The following is a 20,015-nucleotide window of genomic DNA, read 5'->3' as shown; positions in this document are numbered from 1 at the left end:
AAAAAATCAATACTTAGCGGCACCACAGGCGGCCAGACGAGTTTCAGTATATCATGGTGCTTCGCGTCTATGCGCTCTGCATGCCCGTGTGGTTTCGTTTTTGACGCGCCTCGATTTACAAGCGCGGAACAGCAGAGGAACTCCAAGTGCCGCTCCAAATGCTAGTGAACTTTTGAAGGAGCGTGTTAAGGTTGATCAGATGATCGCCGCGGTCGATGAAAAACTATGATGGCACGATTTTCGGTGACCGTACAAGGCAGTTTGCAGTGTAAAGAGCACCTTGAGTCGTCGTACGCTCGCCCGGCGAAACGTTCCCGGTTGTGCCAGTCAACTTCCAACTACTTGACGCTCTGTGGGGCTGAGGTCGCTAAAGTGCAGGCCGGAGTTATTAGACACTTTTAGCATACCGTGTACCGTGTTCCCGTAACCGGTACCTGAGTTCCGGGCCCGCGCGTAGCCATTTCATGCGCAAATCTCCTTGACGAAGCCAGATGGCGCCACGTACCCGGCAGCAACGCGCGCGCCTACAGCATCGGGACCAATCAGCGCCTGCTCACCGGCGGTAGGCGGGCTCCCGGAACTCCGCTGACGGTAACAAGGTACACGATATGCTAAAGGTGTCTATTTGCGAGATCTTCGTTGTCGACTTCGAGAACGGGATCCATCGTAACGCTGGAAAAACGTCGGTGCAAACGTAAACCAAGCGACGGTAGCGACGGCCGCAATAGCCGGTAGATGCCTTCAACGTGCGGCCGGCGGTAGCTTTCTTTTCGGCTGCTGCAGTGCTGCTAGGCCGCACTGCTGGCCGCCAGAAATCACGGAGTCTGCGTTACGTCATGTGCACGTTATTTTTCACGTCACTTAGTCCTGTGTCGTCACAAGAGAGTCCGAAGTTTGAATCAGCGGCGGGAAAAACTTTTTCAACTTCGAATCCAAATTTCTTAGAAATAAATGCATCTTTCGCTGCCTTCCAAGTGGCAACAAAGGCGTGAAACGCCTAACTATCGAATTTTGCTATAAAAAAAAACATTAATAGAGCTCTCCTCACTGTCCCTTTAAGCTCTGCTCTTTCTCATGATCAATATTTCTCTGCAACGAAAGCTTTGCGAATCATGGAATATTTAGCCCCGTTCTCTATTTCAGTCACCGATCTCACTGTAATTGTTTAGCTTAATTAAATTACACATCTGAATTTCTTTCATTTATTTCTTAATTATTATTATTATCATTATTACTTTTTTCTTTTCCCCTCATAATTTATTTACTTGTTCAATATTCTGAGTACCTATCAGTCCCCGCCTGTGTCTTAGCCAATCCTACGCAGTGGGTACGCGCCATTATTTAGAGGACAACAACAACAACAACAACGTTCCGTGAAATCCACAAGGTCCCCTTCTGTGAGTCTGTGTAAGAATTTGTCACCTGATAGCTCGTTTCTCTGGTTTGCTACTCTCACCACCTCAGTTCTAGGGATAAAAAATGCCGCTGGAGACCACCACATCCCTCGGCAAGGGCTTACTGTCATAGCTGGTTGTCGGCCGGCGGCGGAGGCGTCCCGTCGTGTGCTTCCTGTGGACTGGTGTGAGTTGTGGAACTGTAGCTTCAGCTCCTTCTAATATTTCGAGCATTTGCGTGAACGAAACCGCAGCGATATTCGCGGATTCAGTCCTACACTGCGCCGTTTCGGAGTTGCGACATTTCGGAAAAACAGGCGCTGTGTTTGAATGATAAAATGCAGGTTGCCCGCGTGACTTGATAAACTGCTACTAACTGGAGAATACTACGCCGCGGGCGCTGTGGAGGCCCCCTCACCTTCCTTGCGTGAAAGTCATTGCCCGTGGCGCGCCATACAACCTATACCCTAAGCCACTTATAATCTTACCGCCTGGAACGATCTTTTCATAGATATGACACAGGTCTGATGCGCGAGTCATGATATTTGACAGGTAGAGTGATCTTGTTGTACGCTGGCTTGACTTGCCGATCCGAATTGAAAGCCGTGCCATACCAATTTCGTGCTAAGCCCTTGCCCCTCGTTTTCTCCCAGATAGATGATTGCTGATAATGTCGGCATAGCACTAATGCTTGCAGGTTTGCTGGTCCTTTCTTCAAACCTAATACAGCATAGGTGCATCTGCGCGATGCGTAGCATGCTGCCTCCCATGATGACTGTGCAGTGTGTGTTGTCACGACATTAATGTTGAAGAGCCTGTCGAACAACGCTGCTGATTTAAGCTTCGATAGCGTTGTGAACGAACGCCGCTCTCTATTTGCAGATGCAGTCTGCACAACAGGGCCCCCGCCTTGAAGCTCCCAATGTGACTGCTGTTGCTGCAGCCTGCTGAAAAAATAATGGGGATCATGGACAGGCTCTTGACAGCCTGGTCTAGTTCAACTCGTCCATTACACTGTCGGATACTCGTATAGCCGTCGTTTCGAGTACGTTCAGTTCTCGAAATTACAACAGCTGTGTATGCCAGTTTTGCGCATTAGCTTGAGATGTCTGGTATTCGGAGCCCCGATTCTTATGTCGACAACGCCCTCAGCGAAATTGGTTGTAAGCGTATGAGTCGTCACTTGAATAATTCGTGTAATGAACCCTAAGATAAAGCTGAAAATAAGTTGAGAACATCACGTCGTAGTGCGTGACAGGTTGATTCTGCTTTGGCTTCACCGGTTGTCGAATTACTCTTAGGTACCCGAGACGTTTGCGAAGGAATCGTCCTGCGATTTGCTGTCGCAACTGCGATAATCGTTATGCTTTTCACAAAGTTGCGCCCTATGATATTTGTGTCATGTGTTCTGAGAAAACATATTACCTATCAAGACCTGCCGCCATATCATGCCAAAACTTCTGGTGGCGGCGATATTTAATAACACTTAAGTAGCGTCGAAAACGTCAGATGCATCACTCAAGCAAGTTGAGGGAGGTTCTATTTGCCTGAGTTAATGAAGGTGTATACTCCTCTCCACTAATCCAGTCTGTAGCAGTGAAAAAAAATCAAGATAAAAGCAAATACCTAAATCTCTTGTTTACAAAGTTGTAGTAGCTGGCGTCATTACTGATCTTAAGATAGCACGTGATCCTCTGCGGCTGCTTCTTTTGAAGATCGAGCAAACTGAGACGCTAACCGGGGCAGCCCCCTTCTATCTAAACGTAATCACGGGCGGTCGCCACATAACTGGGCAGCCATGTCCCCGATAGCTGGACGCGAGTTTTAGAGGACCGCATCCGCATTTCTTTTCCTCACGGCGTCCTCCTTGTCTTAATTGCAACGCTGAGTGTGATCGAATTCGAGTAGCCATGTGCGCCGTAAGCTCGGCGAAGGCGTTGCCGTGCAAATTCCTCTCCTCCTCATAATTACTAAGCGTGAGCGAGGTGAACAGATGGAACGCTGCGCACTATAGTTACCGAATCTCGCCTCAGCTATACTGATCTTTGGCAGCCCCCACGGCAGCGCATTTATGACTTCTGTCAAGGTCCTGTAACGAGCTGCGTTCATGAAAAGCAGGCCTCTCTAACCTCAGGCTGCGAACTGATAGCGATGGCCTTAATGCACTGAATCCCATCCTGAGTATTCACATAGACTCCAATTCAATTTGGTCACATGGCTCCACGGGGCACATATTCGAAGACACGCGCATTGTGGTTGACGACAGTTCCCAAGCTTCTTGTGGCAGCCAATATATTTTTTTTATTTGACGCCAAAGCGTCTCAGGCTATGAGGGACGACATAGAGAAGGGCTCCGGAAATTTCGACCACCTGGATTTTGTTTAAAGTGCACTGACATTGGACAGTACACAGGCTTCTAGAATTTCGTCTCTATCGAAATTCGACCGTTGTGGTCGGGATCAAACCCGCGTCTTTCGGTTCAGAAGCTGAGCGCCATAACCACTGATCGACCGGGGCGGCCCCCTTTTTTTTGCAGACTAAATGAAAACCATACTCATTCATGGCAGACAACAGCGTGGTGGAAATGGAATAAAGTGAAGAAACGGAATAGTATAAGCGCTGACTTCAAGTGAGCTTATATGATAGAGCACTGAAAAAAAAAAACCTGACCAATCCCGGCAAACATCGCGCTTAGCCAACAAGGCAGTGCACGTGTCCAGATAGAACGAAAAGTATCAAACATCTGTGGCCTGCGCAAAAAAGCTCTCCTAAACTGTTTTCTATCGCTTGAAGTGGAGATACGGACTTGCTAAGAAATGGAACTCATTTTTGGGAAAGAATACTTGATGGGCAACTAACGCAGGCATCCTTAGTGGTCTAATGACAAGAGGTTCCATAATTTTGGTATCTATCTTTCTTTATGTCCGAGAAGAATGACAGTGCTGGAAAAATCAGTGGTTCATTTCCATGACGGATAACTCAGGATACCGCAGGGCGATACCTCAGGACGGAATAATCGCATGATTTGTAGTGTTTTTTGAGTGTTAGGACAACGCGTCTAGTCAGTTTAATATTCTTAGCCGCACAAAAATGCGGCCACTTATACACAACGCCAACACTGCACGGAATAAACCTGCTACGATGCCTGTCTGGACAACTGTAATTTATGCCACCTGATCTGATAACAGATTTTATCCGCAGCTGCGAAGAAATATTACACAATTTAGCAGGTGCCGAAAAAAACTACGCTTATGGTGTACTTTCCTTCCGGCTTTTTTAGCCCATGACACAGTTCGTGCACATACGGCACAACAGCCACCTTCGAGCGCTTAAAGGCTCAAAGATCACTTGAATTCATGCGATAGTGATCACTAGAATTCATCCAAGGATCCTGCTTTGCACCTTTTCTCGTCCATATACACCTCTAATTTTTCTTTCATGGTCTTCATTTTCAGACATAAAGAATGGCTAGCCGGAAAAATAACCGAAGCTCTTCCGATTTGTACCTCTAAGAATGCCTCCGTCAGTCGCCGTTCAAGTGTTTTCTCCAAGTAAGTTACATTTTTAGCGAGTCCCTATTTCCGCTTATTGTGACAGAAAAAGTTCCTGTGCACATTTATTTCATTGGTCAGAATTGCCTTATGGTTTTCTTTCTTTTTAAACGCGTCCACTGCCTCGAGACTAGGCGCTATGTTTGCCGGGTTTTACCTTTTGCTTTTAATGGTCCGTCGGTATGCATTCTGCTTTTGCTGCTATTTTACTGCCACCACCGCCGACACCAGAGGCATCATGTGTATCTCTACAACTACAAAATATACATAAGCGGATAGCTTAGAACCATATCAAATATGGCTAAAGTACTGGTCAAAAGGCTTCAAATTGCATAGTATGTTTGTGTGAAAGGTCTCACTTGTTCAATCAACGTATGTCAGATTGCAAAGTCCTCTTAGCTGACCTCAGTTCCCGGAGAGCTTTTCACGCTTCAGTTTTCTTTTGACTTAATAGTTATTTTGCAGATAGACTGAACATGTGACAAGGCGCTTTAAGCTGTTGCTCTGCAAAAATCATAAGAAACGTGCTAATATTTTCGTACATCATTCCACATGCCGTAATTCATTCTGAGGTAAAACTTTTGCTCACCGGCCTGAGGTGGTCAAAAGAATTAAAAAAAACTATTCATTCAGTGTGAAACTTCGCTTTATGATGAAAATGGGATTCGTTGAAGGAAGAGAAGAAAATTCTTGTGGGAAGTATACATAATTCACTGAATTCGCCGTAGTCCTGAGGTACCGTTTAATCCAAACACGTAGTTTTGGTAGATACACCGATATTTTTAAAATATGCCGTGCTTTGTTCCTTCATGATGTTCCTTCAACTCTCATCTGGTCTGTACACTTTCCACACCTTTTCCACACCGGAAGAGCTGAGGCCAAAACCAGGGAGCTTTGACGCTAAAATAGTGCAGTAAGCTTCGTGCGGTTAAACACAAATTGAGATTCTCAGACATGCACAGACAATAGTTCCACCTTGCGCCGGAGATCATCTGATTTTCGGTCCACACTCAGCTCTATGTCGCCAGAAAATTCGCCTTCACGACGCTCTTAGTAACCTTGCCCATTCAGAGCAGGCAGTTTCGAATATACGGAGTAAGGATTGAACTGTAGCCGCAGAACTTTGAGAAATAGCCTTCCAATCTTTTGTTCTTGCAACGATAAATGTGGGGGGCACTCTACCCATCACCATCTGACTTTTCGTGTATGTGGGGTCAGGGCCACATGGTAATATATGTGCCACGCAGCAGAGACTGCCCTAGAAAACGTGCCATCTCGGTCACATCTGTTTGTGGTTGACAGCTCTGTGTAAAACGTATCACTCTTTTTTTATTTGTATAACAACCACAAAAAATTACCTTATAGTACCGTAGATTCCATTGGACTTTTAAAACATTGTCTTGATGACTGTGGAATACCTAACTGCAATGAGCTTTTAGGCCAGCTACACTTAGCTGTGAACTTCTGCTAACCAGAACGTACTTCATGTGTGTGTATTCTCTTATTCATTGTAACACTTTAATAGTAACAATAATCAGGTCTTAATAAGCACGCACTGAACGATTAATCGCGCAATGTTGTGACCGGCTGCGCTTACCCTGAATAATTCGATAAGTAATGCGAAAAGGTATTGTAAGGCGCGACTGAAGTGTTTTGTTCTGCCGGTCGCGGAAGGAAACCGCACGTTAAACATTTTTCTTCTCATGATGATCCTGTTACCGTGAATATAAATTTAAATATTCGCACCACTGAGGTGAAGAGGCAAATCCGTCACTTAATAATTTAAAACCAAGAAAACCGGTATGCAAAAATCGTGACAAGAAAAACTATAGCTAGAACGTGAAGCGCTTCAGGCTACGCTGTGTTGTGGAGAATTCTATGTGTGCGCATACGTGGTTGCTTGCATGTCCGCGCTCATGAACCCTCTTCTGTTTTTTTTTTTCCTTTCAGGAAGGACTCATAAGATTAGAAGATATTTCAAGCATAACAGCGGGGCGGTAATATAATGGAACTCTAGAAGTCATTCGATGACTTTCGCGGCTATCTCCAGGTGGAAACTCCTCCGAAAACAAAACTGCAGTGTTTTTCTGACACTTGGAGGATTTCGGCTCACAGTGAAACAGCGCAGTCTCAACGTTGGAGACTGGACACACGTATCATGGGCTGCATTGGTCCCTCAGGTGATGTATTATGGAATGTAGCAGAAGGTAGAAGAAAGGTAAGAAATACGGCCGCGATTTCCGTTGAATGCTGCAGCAGGCTTTCCGGAAAATACTGCAGGTCTTGAAGATATTGTTACCTCAACCATGCCTATTTCACTGAAGCTTTCTTGTCAGCGCCGCTACTACACATTCTTAGATGAGTAGAAATCGCTTTCTCTTCTCATAGTTGTTGTTTTCCATCGTTTTTAAGCTGTGCCTTGGTAACAATATACAGCGCATCGTTACGTGTCTTAGTTTTGGAAAGCGTTAAGGAGTCTGTTCTTCTCACAGAAAATTTTTATTCCTCTCATCTCTTGCAGGTGCAGTTGAATGAAGAGCTTCGGTGGTTCATACAAGCGTGCAAATGCACAATCGGATTGTGGAAGCGCATCTGGAAATTTCGCATTTATGTTCTGCACGGGTACCGACTGACGGCTAGCTGCTGCGCGCCGATTACTAACGCTCCCTATCGGGCACTTTGGACGTGCCATCGGGCTTTAGATTTCGAGGTTGCTGTGCTCAGGATGACAAAAATGGAAATGTACATGACGTTTCTCTTTTTTTTTCTGCGTAATGAGCAATGGAAAGCATCATTGGGAGTCTTGGATATAAAAAAGAGGGATTTTAAGCGCCAAAGGTTGGCAAAAATTTTCGTTGAGTAACGCATTTAATAGTAGTTGATGCTTTTTGAGCTCATGACGTGGACTTGCATCGGTGCATGTTGACTATGTGCATTGTCCCACCTTCGTGGTTTTGCTTGTATGTTTTCTATGGTATGTCCCATAGGTAACCCAAGCTGCGTCTTTTCTTTTTTTTCACAGCCATAAAAAGTAAGTATGCTGCATTATCAAACTTTTTGTTCAGTACAGCTGCGTATACCTTCCTACGAAGAAACCTTTTCTGAGCTGGCAGTTTATGTATGAAGTGTGGTGAGACCCCACGAGAGACTTGAGACACCCTGGACATGAACAGCGATGTCGTTTCAAACAGTTAACAGCAATCGGTAAAAAAAAAAGTAGGTCTAGAAGTTTCATTGTTACGCATGTTGAGCAGAAAAACATCTGAGACGCTCGGCATGATGTTAAAATTCAACAGTTGCACGTTATATAAGTTAAACATGAAAGTGAACTGGGCTGAATATCATCGAAGTGCAGCTGTTATAAAGAACACTCGGTTCTGTGCGACCAAATGAGTGCCTTCGATATCTTCTACAAAGAGCATGGACGAATGTCAGTGAGTGACTAGAGTTTCCTTAAGTCGTCAGCAAAATTCATCGTCGTCGAAAGTAGATATACATGTGACCTTTGTCTACATGTTACCCAGCCGGTCAGAACATCGGAGATGTCGGCCTTGGCACCAAGCCACCATCTAATGTAGGGCCTTACAGCATCCTAATCTGCCACTGCAATAAGTGGCACTGAAATTCCACATGGCGGGCTTAAACAAAAATTTACAAGTAAGTTTCCAAAATACAACATTCGTGGCTTACGAGCATAACCGTGGTGATGGTGAAAGCGACGGGTTTGAGGTGAGACTCACCGTCTCTAATGTCTGACTGCGGTATTTTAATATCACAACGACGCCTTCTGGCGAGTACATACATTTTTACAGATCCTTGCGGTCCAAAAAACGTGGGTTAAACTTTCATGATACATGCTTCCTCATGTTTCAGTGGAGTTAGTAGTATATTTGAATCGCGTGTTGCTGATTTCCTCAACAGAAACTGTAACAACCACGACGACGACGACCACGACCCCAGGTACTAATATCTGTTATTAAAGTTAATTGTATTTTTTGCCTAATTTGCCTTTGCGTCATTAGCAACGCGGTGCAAGCATGCAGTTCTGTCACAAACGAAACTAGTGTTAAAATTCGGAGCCCTTAAGACAGTCCCGTCTCCTATAGCTATCTCAACTTCGTTGAGGGTGTTGCTGACAATGATAATGTCACAGCAAATTTATTTCTAGATCTCAGTGACTAAATGCATAATTTCTTGTCGAAGGACGCTGAAAATAAAGAGAAAAGATAGCCCGGGGTTTGAGGCATGTCCAGGAACCCACGTGAGGGATATCTCTTGGGTAAGCGTGTGTCCTGACGTTAACACTGATTTTAACAGCGAAACTGCCTGGCTCTTGGCTTCTCTCGCTCGAAGCTCGTGATCTTCCGCCCTCCGCTTGCGCACGGCTTCAGTATTCCTCACGCGGGCTTCTGGATTCGCCCGACGACGCCGTGCCCGTTCGCGCGCCAACTCTCGCTGGCGCTCCCGACGGGCGGCTTTTTCCTGAGAGCGCGCGGCTTTACCCATTTTTCAAGCATTCGGGAAACGACCACCAAGAGCATCAGAACCATCTGTTGGGCGCGCGCTGGATGTCGGCGCCTCCATCGCTTGAGTCGTGTCTGTCATGTGTCGCGTATATTGAAAGAGAAGTGTATTGCTTTTTCGACGAACTGCAGATAGCACTCCCTGCAAGAGGCAGAGCGATATAGATTTCCTGAAGGCACAACAATTTAATGTACCACTCACTGCCCATTTTTATTTAATTCAATGTAAAATGCAGTATACCTATCCACAATCGAGAATTATGGACAGATTCATTATGAAAATTTACATGTAACAGCCCTTCCAGAAGTTCAAAAAATTCGAGGAACACTTAAGGTGCGCCTAAAGGGTATGACGTGGTATCGTTATTGGGACCCTTCAGCGGGTTGGGTAATCTTTACATATCACTTTGAAGACATGGCCAACTTTCTCTATATTTTATATTGACCTCTTTTATTTTATTTTTTAAACCTAGGAGGGCACGCAAATCCTCCCTTTAACAAAATATACCGAACGTTCATCAGTGCTCGAGAGGTAGTGCGCCTGACTCGTGACCCATAGCGCAGTGGTTCGAGTCCCGGCTGGATCCATTTTATTTCAGCGCAGTTGCTTTTCTTTCTTTAGAGGCACTAAGTAATAATAACGGCGTGACCCTGCAGACTTAAGACGAATTGTGCAATGATGTCTTCACTGTTGTACTGTCTCATCGTTGTGGGCCGCTTGCAATTTTACTCGCACCATGTCATGCGAGGCGCGTCACTATCCTCTCGACCTATCCGGTTTTCCTTGTCACAACACCATTAACGCTGTACCGTTAAAATAGGACGAGTTGGTAATAGTTTTTTTGAAAGTTCACACAGTCGAGAAGAAAAAGAATGAGTACGAATCGCACAAGACGGATGCTCTCTCACACTTGATGTTATTTAGAAAACAACACTGAATACTTAAAAAATACCAGTTCAGGGTAAATACTTAAGGATGTTCACACCGTTCCTGAAGAGGTGGGAAATATTTTCACCATCCTCAGTTTTTCACCTTTAGGCGCATTTTGTAAAGAAAGCAAAAAGTTATACTGGTAAAATAGCGAAATATTAAACTTCTTGCTCATGCTGAGTTGTATAAAAGCATTCTAAGTGGGTCTCCGGATTCCACAACGTTTGCCAGTGGTATAATTTTGCTCCATGTCTCATGTGCATTTTATAACTCGGCTTTATCATCTCCGAAAAGATGCGAGCAAAAATTGTTCGCCTAACGTTTCTTACTTTGTTTATTCAGCAGCGCCGTTGTACTGTCAAATCACTGCACCGACCAAATCGGAGGTAGCCACTGCCGACCGGAACGTGTTTCTACCGCCTGATGGGCTGTGCGACGTCTTGATCCTGTGGATAGGCCAATATACTAACGGTAATTACGAAGGTAAGAAGAAAACTGCTGACTGTGTCTTCTCTGTCAGGATCTGTCTGTCACAATGCAACCAAGGGCAACCTGAGCGGAGGTCCCCAGTCGTTTCGCACCGTAGCCATTAGAGATAGATGCTCAGAACTCTGGTCAGCAGTACCTGCAACATCATCTGCTAGGCCGTGCTTTAATGTATTCGCGTTCGTGCTCTGCCGAGGCCACACATAGCACTCGCCACCTTGAGTATGTCAGGATAAGGGCATCCTGATTTGAAACGCTCTAAACAGCGTGTTCCCTTCGGCCAAATCTCTCATCGTTCTGTATCGTTTTCGTCGCAACCAGAGTGCCGATCGAGGGCTGCTTCGAGCAAAAGATGAAATCGATCACAGCACCGCTAGCCCATTGCTGTTTTCGGTTCACGGTACAGAAGAAATGTACACAGCTTTCTGGATCCAGTAGCTGAATATTTTTTTTTTTCGGCTGGGCTTCAAACCACATATGAATGGAAGAGGAACAGTGCTGCATCTGTTAAGGAAACCACGCTGTCAAGCATACAGGAAGGCTGGTGCGAATTGATCAGCTCAAAGTATAAGCAAGGCTATGCAACAGTTAGAGGGAAACAAGCAAGGTGGTGCCTAATAAAGGTGAGTAAAAATTTAAAGAACAGTCTATTCAACACTGCAGGTCTTCATTTCTTCTCACGTTGCCCTTCATCTTTATACAGTTTGCACAAATATTCACGCTTTCATGTTCAGAGCGAGTTCTTTAGAAAGAGTTCTTTCTCATCTCGAGGACTCTCGTCATGGCCGGGTGTCAGCTAACGGAGTCGGCTGAGGTCAGCCTGGCACGACCGTGGACTCGGTCATAACACTGTCAAGCTTCAGAATGCTGCGCTGTTTCTTTTCTGCATCACTTGCTGAATAAGCGCTCCTCGACGTCTTCCTGTACATCTTGCTATAGGGAAAGTAGACCCAACGGTCTTCAGAAAGTTGTGATGTACATCTTGCTATAGGGAAAGTAGACCCAACGGTCTTCAGAAAGTTGTGATAAAAAATAAACCTTACGCAAACTGTACTTGCCAAGATTATAGAAAAAATAGGAGCAAGATAGCAAGAGAATCTTCTGAGGCCTCTATAAGGACTGATCCCGCGCAGTGATATGTTACTATATTTGAAATGAACTACTGCGTAATTATTTGGATCCGAAAACTTCAGATATCCCGGCAAGAGAGCACAGGAAAGGCTAGCACCTTACAGATCTTACCTGGCAGTGTGGAATAGAGCAATGAAACGGTTGCAACCATTCTAGATGGTAACAACCTTACTGACACGGCATTTTCACTGGCCGAATCAGTACTCCTGGCTGCATACCACGCCACCACCGAGAGCTGCGGATTAGTTTCGACCAACAGTCTTTCTTCCGGGAGAAAGACTGATGGAAAGACTGGTTCGCGGAGAGACTGGTTCCGCGACTGGTGCAGCGGATATTGGTGATATCGCATTTGCCATGGTGTGCAATTTTTATTTGTGATTTGTGACCTTCCTAGTTGGCCTCAGGCATACGTATTCAGCAAATAAGTGAGGTGCGCATTGTATACACCCGGGATAACTGGTTCCCTGCCTTTCGGGCGTTTGCTTGAACGCTGTCCCACATGCCATGATTTGTTGTTGTTGTTGCGACTGAAGGAAGGACGAAAAGGAAAGTGCACGGGCCTGCCCACTGGCTCGAGCTCAGCCACAATCGCTGCCACGTGCAGACAGAGGAGAGTTGAAAGATATGAGAGGAAAGATTGAAGGAACAGACGCGCCGCGCAACAACCGCGGCCTCCGAAGCGTCGTTGTCGGTTGTAACAGATAAGCCCCTACCTCCTCCGCCGTGAGAGGGTAAGGGGTGGTTTATAAATACATGAATATGGGGTAAAATTATAGATTTTTTCCTGCTGTTCTCGTAATGTTCAGCTATTTTCTCTTTGTATTAGCCTTGGGCCCGGTGGGCCTTAGCGCAGGAAGCGCGCTTTTTTTTTTTTTACTGGATCTTAGTGCTGGTACTGAATAAATTTTTTTCCTCATTTTTCATGAAAAGTCTTCAGCAGGGATGCGATATTGTTGTAGCTCTCCTTTCTTGACTCAAGAGCACGGTCGGATACCTTTGAGTGTGTTTCACTGGTAGCTCAGAAAGACGAGAGCTTGCTTCGAGTGACACACCATGATGATGAGTGGTGACTATGCCGTGAGTTCAAGAGAAATCGCTTGCATTTTTATCTCTGATAAAAACCTCCCTAACTATCACCTTCCCTTTCGAGGGGCCAAACGTCGAAAAAACAGGTGACCTTACCTGGTACTTCCCTCCCAAATCCTTTAAAAACACCGACAGGAAGACGCACATAGACCATCCTTACGTTCGGCACACTACCGCACTGGGCGCAATACTGGGAACGCGCATGACCCCTCCAAAGAACAACGCCGCGGTACTTTTAAGTGACGACATAACACACGAGCAGCGGATGAAAGGAGATTATGGTTAATATATATTGCTATTTTTCTGTCTGGTGCCCTATTGGACGGCTCGCACGCAAGTCGGAAAGAATGGGTTCGTGTAGCGCCATTCAAGAAGTGGGTACCTAGAACGGAGTGTCTAGCGTTCCGTCCAGACGGAACATTTGCTCCTGCTGCAGTTCCGTCCAGACGGAATATTTACTGCAGCTAGAGTTCCGTCCATACAATAGACAGTTTTATTTCCACGTACGTAGAAGCTTCACGTAAGTAGAGCGCTTACGGGTCACCAGTGCGCATGCGCAGAACGTGAAGTGTCTGTGTGGATCGTGCGGACGTACGTGAGATTCGGATCTTTGTGTTGCGGTCTTCACGTTGCTTGCGTACGTGGCGTTGGCAAGATGGCGGCGCCCTGCCCGCCCGCTTCACAACGATGACAGCTTCTTCGCTAATCCCTCGACGTGGTATCGTGCTGTAAGCTGCTGTATTTGCCTTCAGTTCGTCCATTCTTGCTCTCGCATGACGTTTTAGGTGAGAACTAGCTTTTGTTTTCCAGATAGAAATCCGTTTCAGCAGCTTCTAAGCCTGACGGAGAAGCGTTTGTGGTCGTCATAGCAACGTGTGTGCCGACGGTCTCGCGAGACCACGCGAAGCTCAAAACCTAGCGGGATATCGCGAGACCCTCGGCACAGTCAGCGGGAAAAGCATAACGGTGCACGTTTTGGCGCCATACGCAGACGTCATCGAAATGAGTGGGACACCAGCGCGCCTTCGCTTCTCGAAAAGCAATGATTTAAATATGATGCGGGGCGTGAAAGAATGCAATCCCTTTGAAGATAACATGCAACATACAGTTCGGTGGAATAAAATCGCTTAACGATTGTCAGAAGACAGGGGGAAAGGGTTTACCGCCCGCACTGCGGCTTGACCTGGCTCCGCTCCAAGCAGCTCGACTAAGCAAAATTAGTTTTCTTTATCTGTACTAGATGGCGCGGCTCAACATGATAGCGCATTTTTTAGGTTATATGGCAAATCTACACAGTTTGCGTCCCGTACGTGTAGCTAAACTGTACGAAGCGACACGAGCGTAGGCTACGTAGACTGCCCACGTTTACGTGCGTGAAGGTTCTTTGTACGTAAAACTAAAACTGTCTAATGTCCGTACTGTCCATACGATACAAAATGGGTGATTTCTAACATATAAAGCACTTCTTTGCCTCTAGAATAACCAGTTGACAAAGCTGTATCCAGATGTTCTCTCTACGCATGTATACGGCACCAAAATATCTGTCCGCGTACTGCGTTTAGTTGCATCCTCGAAGGTATAACTTCCGTGCATGCATGCAGGATCGGGAAAATGATACTGTTAGAAGCAGATTGCAGAAACTCTTCGCGAAGTGATGTGAAGCCCTGTCTGTTTGTGCTGCATGATGACGTAGCGCGAAAAAGACTAAGACGTACACAAACGGTCAACAAGGATTATGCAAACGCACCAACAAACCCAAGTCAAAACTCGCTCTATTGCCATTTCTCACTAACTGCTTGGAAAATCAAATGATGCAGCAGAATATCCTGTCACAAATTAGGCGGAACAGGATTGCCACTTTTTTAAATGGACATGCAAAAGTCTGCAAGCAAACTGGTTTCCCAATCCCTAACGCCAGCTTTAACTCCGTCTGGACATAACTGTTGTGGCAGATAATGCTGGACGGAACTGTATGGTGTCAGATACAGTTCCGTCTGGATGGAACCCCATCGCTACATGCAGTTCCGTATGGACGGAACTTTAGCGCAAGTTGTAGTTCCGTCTAGACGGAACTCTAGCGCAAATTGTCGTTCCGTCTGGACGGAACTGTAGCCACAGACTACCTAGAAATGACTCGAAAGGGACTACCAATTGTCCCGCTTTCATACGGCGAAACTGGACTGAAATTGAACGCATTATTGAACAATCAGGAGGTATGCTCTTCAATATCTAGTCCTTTTGAACATAGTCTTGCCGTCGGGAGTCCCTTAGTAACAATTCGGAGAGTGAAGTGACACTTGCGTCAAGCATTTCATTTTGTTCACGGGTGAGATGTTGAGCTTGTCATATAACGATTCATGTCTATTTACGCCCGCTGCAGTGGCTGACTTGTTGCTTAGTTTGCTTGCTACGAACGACGCCGACGATTCTAAAAAAGAAAAGCTCTCGCCGGTGCTCTATTTTGATGGAGAGTTGGTTATTTAAGGTTCTGAGAAAAAAAAAGTAAGATGTAGCATCTGTCCCAGACATGAAGCACGTCGGGAAAGAAGCGTTGAAGGGACGAAAAAAAAAAAGGAAGAGGGAAAGTTCAGGTGAATGTTACTACCTGCCAAGGGCGAATATGACTTGGTCGGCCTCTTTCTTGCTCGGGTCCACGCTTATCGCCAATGTCTCAACAGAGGTGACACCACTCTGGATGCAAAAATTCAGGAGTGCACGTAAGTGACCTTACGTGCGTTTAGGCAAAAGCCCATCGAGCGTCCGTTGATTGCATGGACCAGGCGTCGACCGAGGAGATACGAGGGCGCGGGCAGCTGCGGAGCAGCAACGCCACCTGGGAAGTCATCAGTCGCGTAACATGTGACGTCATCAATCACCCTTACTGGGACGTCATTTGTAATGTTACACATGTGATTATCACGTGATAATTTCGCTTTACGACATACTCCGTCTTCGCTATACACGGAATTTCGTTAGAAACGAAACTTAATTAAGTGTCACCTAATTACAAAATAGGTATTCTAAGTATTCATCATCATCATCATCAGCCTGACTACGCCCACTGCAGGTCAAAGGCCTCTCCCATGTCTCTCCAATTAACCCTGTCCTTCGTCAGTTGCGGCCACCGTATTCCCGCAAATTTCTTAATCTCATCTGCCTATCTAACTTTCCGCCACCCCCTGCTTCGCTTGCTTTCACCTGGAATCCACTCCGTTGCCCTTAAGGACAAGTGGTTATCTTGCCTTCGCATTACATGCCCTGCCCAAGCCCACTTATTCCTCTTGATTTCAGCTAGGATGTCATTAACTAGCGTTTGTTCCCTCACCCACTCCGCCCGCTTTCGATCTCTTAACGTTACAACTATGATTTTTCTTTCCATAGCACGCTGCGCTGTCCTTAACTTAAGCGGAACCCACTTTCTTAGCCTCCACGTTTCTGCCCCATAGGTGAGTACCGGTAAGGTACAGCTGTTGTATACTTTTCTCTTGAGGGATATTGGCAGACTGCCATTCATGATCTGAGAGAACCTGACATATGCGCTCCACCCCATTCTTATTCTTCTAGTTATTTCCCTCTCATAATTCGGATCAGCTGTCACTACCTGCCCTAAATAGACATATTCTCTTACTATTTCCAGCGCCGCTTCCAGTTACTAATTAATTCGCAACTAATTAAGTCTTAACTGTGATTGACAGGCTGTGCTGACACTTTCTGAGGACGGACAAATCCTGCAGACGCTTTGCTCATCCATGAGGTTGTAAAGGCTTTCGCCTTTAAAACACTGCTGTGCTTATCTCTCTACGCACTCGAATCTCCAGTGGGGTCAAAGTCATATAGGGTCTTCCACTGTTGCGTTCATGCAACCGGTACACTGCCTTTCGCGAATAAATAGCGTCAATTATTGTTTTGTCTATTTATATTCCAGAGACAGCGTACAACTTCTTGAAGAGCCTGAATTTGACCACAACAACTTTGTTTACACTGTCATATAATGGCGCCCCGGCGGCTACTTTAGCCATAGTGAAGACCACTGGATTTCCTACGGAGGCCATGAAACTCTACCGTGAGGTCAAGTGCCGTGGCTTTGGTCTCAAGTTAGACTTCCCTGAGGCTGTGGTAGACCCAGCATTGCTTCCAGTGTTCAAGGTTAGTCCGCAACATTTAATATTTTATTTAATTTTTAATTCCTTGTCACCCGCTGAATGAGTGGCCGTCGTTCTTTGGAATCAGGTGGCTTACAGTCGAGAAAAAAACCTCGAAAGAGATACATGCCTCTTTGTTACCAACATTTTACTTCGACTCAGCGACAGTGGGTGGCGCTGGGCTGCTGAAGAGAAGCCAGCTTTATGATTACACGGCAGCTGGAGTCAGAGTTGCGCTACTCGCACCTCTCGTAGATGGAATTATTCTGGCGCACTGCGCGCTCTATGTGCCGAATTCCGTAAAGGGCTTGTTAAAAGCCTCCTGAAGCACAAATGGCATTAAATGAGAGATGTTTAAATGCGGACTTAGTCGCCATGACTGTCTGAAGCTTTTAATTCTTTTTTTACACGTTTCAACGCAACTGTATATACCGGATGATTGTTATAGGGAGAATAACATCAGAGGCACCCTTAGACAATGAGGTATGGACAACGTTCACCCGCCGCTCTAGTTAATTTCCTGTTGGCGACGTGGCAGACGTAGACAACTTGATGAGATCCACGCGCAGAAGTGGCATTGGGAGCGATACGTGTGATTCATGCTATCGAAATATTACATGGAAATTCGACGGAATGAAAAAAATTCAGGGAGCACTTTGACTGTCTAAAGTGCGTAGCGGCGAAAGCGTTTTCCGCACCACTTTCGCTGCTTCTGTGGCACTGATGGCGTCACATATAATTGAGTACTAATTACTAAGTGATGACAAATCACTAATTAATTATTGATTACTGATTAATGCGTGAATACTAATTAACTGCTAATTAATGACGCTTAAGCTTCGCCTTTAGGAGTGGAACGCGACAGCGTGTTTTAGCGCTGCCAGGAGTCCACGGAACGCCACCACCCGTTCGGCGCGATGCCTTGCCCTTTGAACGCAACGCTTTTTGAGGAAAGGAAATGGAGCAGTAATTCTCTGTCATCTGGGTGGACACCTGAACCGCACCGTAGAGGAAGGGAGGAAGTGGGAGTGAAAGAAGACAGAGAGGGCCCGTAATGTAGGAAATGAAAATTGTATTTGAGGAAAGGAAATTACGCAGTAACTGTTTCACCCGTCAAAATTCAGGGGGCACTTTTTTTACCTAAAGTGTGGTCACTGATGTGTGGTTAAGATGTTCAGCTTCGCCTCTAAGAGTGGAACGCGACAGCATCTTGCAACGCTGCCAGGGAGTCCATAGAACGCCATTGCCCATTCGGTTCTACGCCTCGCTCGTCGGTAAATTGGTTTTTGAGGAAAGGAAATGTATCTGTCTCTCATATCTCGGTCGACACTTAAACCTCTCCGGAAGGGAAGGGAGGAGGATGGGAGTGAGCGAAGACACTGTATTCACTAGACGCGCCTTTGTTCATTCCAAACCATCGAGCTGACATGGCGGAGTGGATAGCATGCTCGTCTCGCACGCCGAAGACCGGGGTTCGATTCCCGAGCTCGACCAGTTTCCTACTCCATTTTATTTATTTATATGGCCTGACTCGAAAAGTTAATTACGCTAATTGGGTAATTAAGCAATTAACTAAGCTCAGTCGCACTTACCTGAAGCATCACTATACGATCCCTTCAATTGGTTGCATGGTTACTAGGCAAAGTACAATTGGCCCCGCTTGAAATTCGCGCACTGTGACGTCACGGCCGTTTCGACCAATTGAAAAGCGTGACATTTTCTGTCGACAACTGCTGCTTACAACGATGAGGCATTAAAGGCTTTCGCCTTAATAGATGTCCTTTGTATTCATGGCCTTAAACAGTACCGTCATCGCCTCTGTTCATACCTGCGTCCATTAAAAAAGAAGGTCCCGCGCCGGTATCTGTAACGGCTTTGGAATAATGGTTTTATATTACGATCACGGAAAGCGACGCGAGGTATCTCGGAGACTAGTTGGATTCACCCTCTACGATTAATTTCTTGCTTTGACTCTGATGAGTCAACTCCAATGAGTTTTATTACTCGATAAAGTGAATGAAGCGGAAAACGATGTTGTCTCCGGAAGTTGTCATCTTTACCACCTACGATTGAGTCTGGTAGCTCGGCCTGTTGATGCGCGTTCTTCTTTGCGCTTCCTGGGCATAAAAGGAGTTAATTTAATATTGTAAAGATTATCTCGAGAAAGCAACACCAATTAGTAGGCGACATCAACTTGCTGGCGTTAAAGAGGCAACATCACACCAGGAAGAACACCGTGTCTCTAGATATTTACCCCATGCGAGGTGAGTGCGAGCGGTGCACAATTCACTTATCACTCATGCGAAATATTCATAACTCTGCTTCCCTTCATTTTGCCTCAGTTCCTTCAGGTGTTCGTACACCACAAGCATCAGAGCTTCGGGTCGGCGTGTTTGCGCGAAACCTTCTCTCCAGTAGTTTAAGGGCATTTCTTTCTCTTCCGCAGGAGCTGTCTGCCGTTCTTGAAAACGCCGGTTACCCAAAAACAGAGACGGTCACGTTCATGATGTTTAGAATACGCGGCACCCTGCAGCAGACGGACCGAGCTACTCTCGAGACGATGACCCCGTAAGGACGCGTGCAATCTTTATGCTTTTGGGGTGCGTTATACCCGTAATGACTCGCAGCTATGACGGAAAGCAGGTAGAGAGGCACACTGCAGCTTTGAAAAACTATGTTTCTTTTGTATAGACCTATAGCCAGCCCCGACAAGATGTCTGGCAGCAGTTAAAGTAGACATAACACTAGCACGGCCGTAGAGACCTCGGGTC

At 45.9% G+C, this 20,015-nt stretch overlaps 1 protein-coding gene across 1 annotated transcript in view; it reads left to right on the top strand.

The window, feature by feature from the left end:
* The first annotated feature begins 7,103 nt into the window (after nt 1-7,103).
* Nucleotides 7,104-20,015, top strand: part of LOC149342284 (uncharacterized) — a 33,287-nt gene continuing 20,375 nt past the window's right edge. The window contains exons 1-5 of the mRNA XM_089546776.1: nt 7,104-7,125; nt 8,819-8,905; nt 10,745-10,882; nt 17,028-17,248; nt 19,691-19,812. Of these exons, the coding sequence (XP_089402902.1) occupies nt 7,104-7,125; nt 8,819-8,905; nt 10,745-10,882; nt 17,028-17,248; nt 19,691-19,812 (590 nt within the window). The remainder of the gene's footprint in view (nt 7,126-8,818; nt 8,906-10,744; nt 10,883-17,027; nt 17,249-19,690; nt 19,813-20,015) is intronic.

Source organism: Amblyomma mixtum, chromosome 5, assembly GCF_055824585.1.
Source record: "Amblyomma mixtum isolate Tamu chromosome 5, ASM5582458v1, whole genome shotgun sequence".
Lineage (NCBI taxonomy): Eukaryota > Metazoa > Arthropoda > Arachnida > Ixodida > Ixodidae > Amblyomma > Amblyomma mixtum.
The sequence above is the reverse complement of the archived record's forward strand: the minus strand, read 5'-3'. Positions and strand labels throughout refer to the sequence as shown.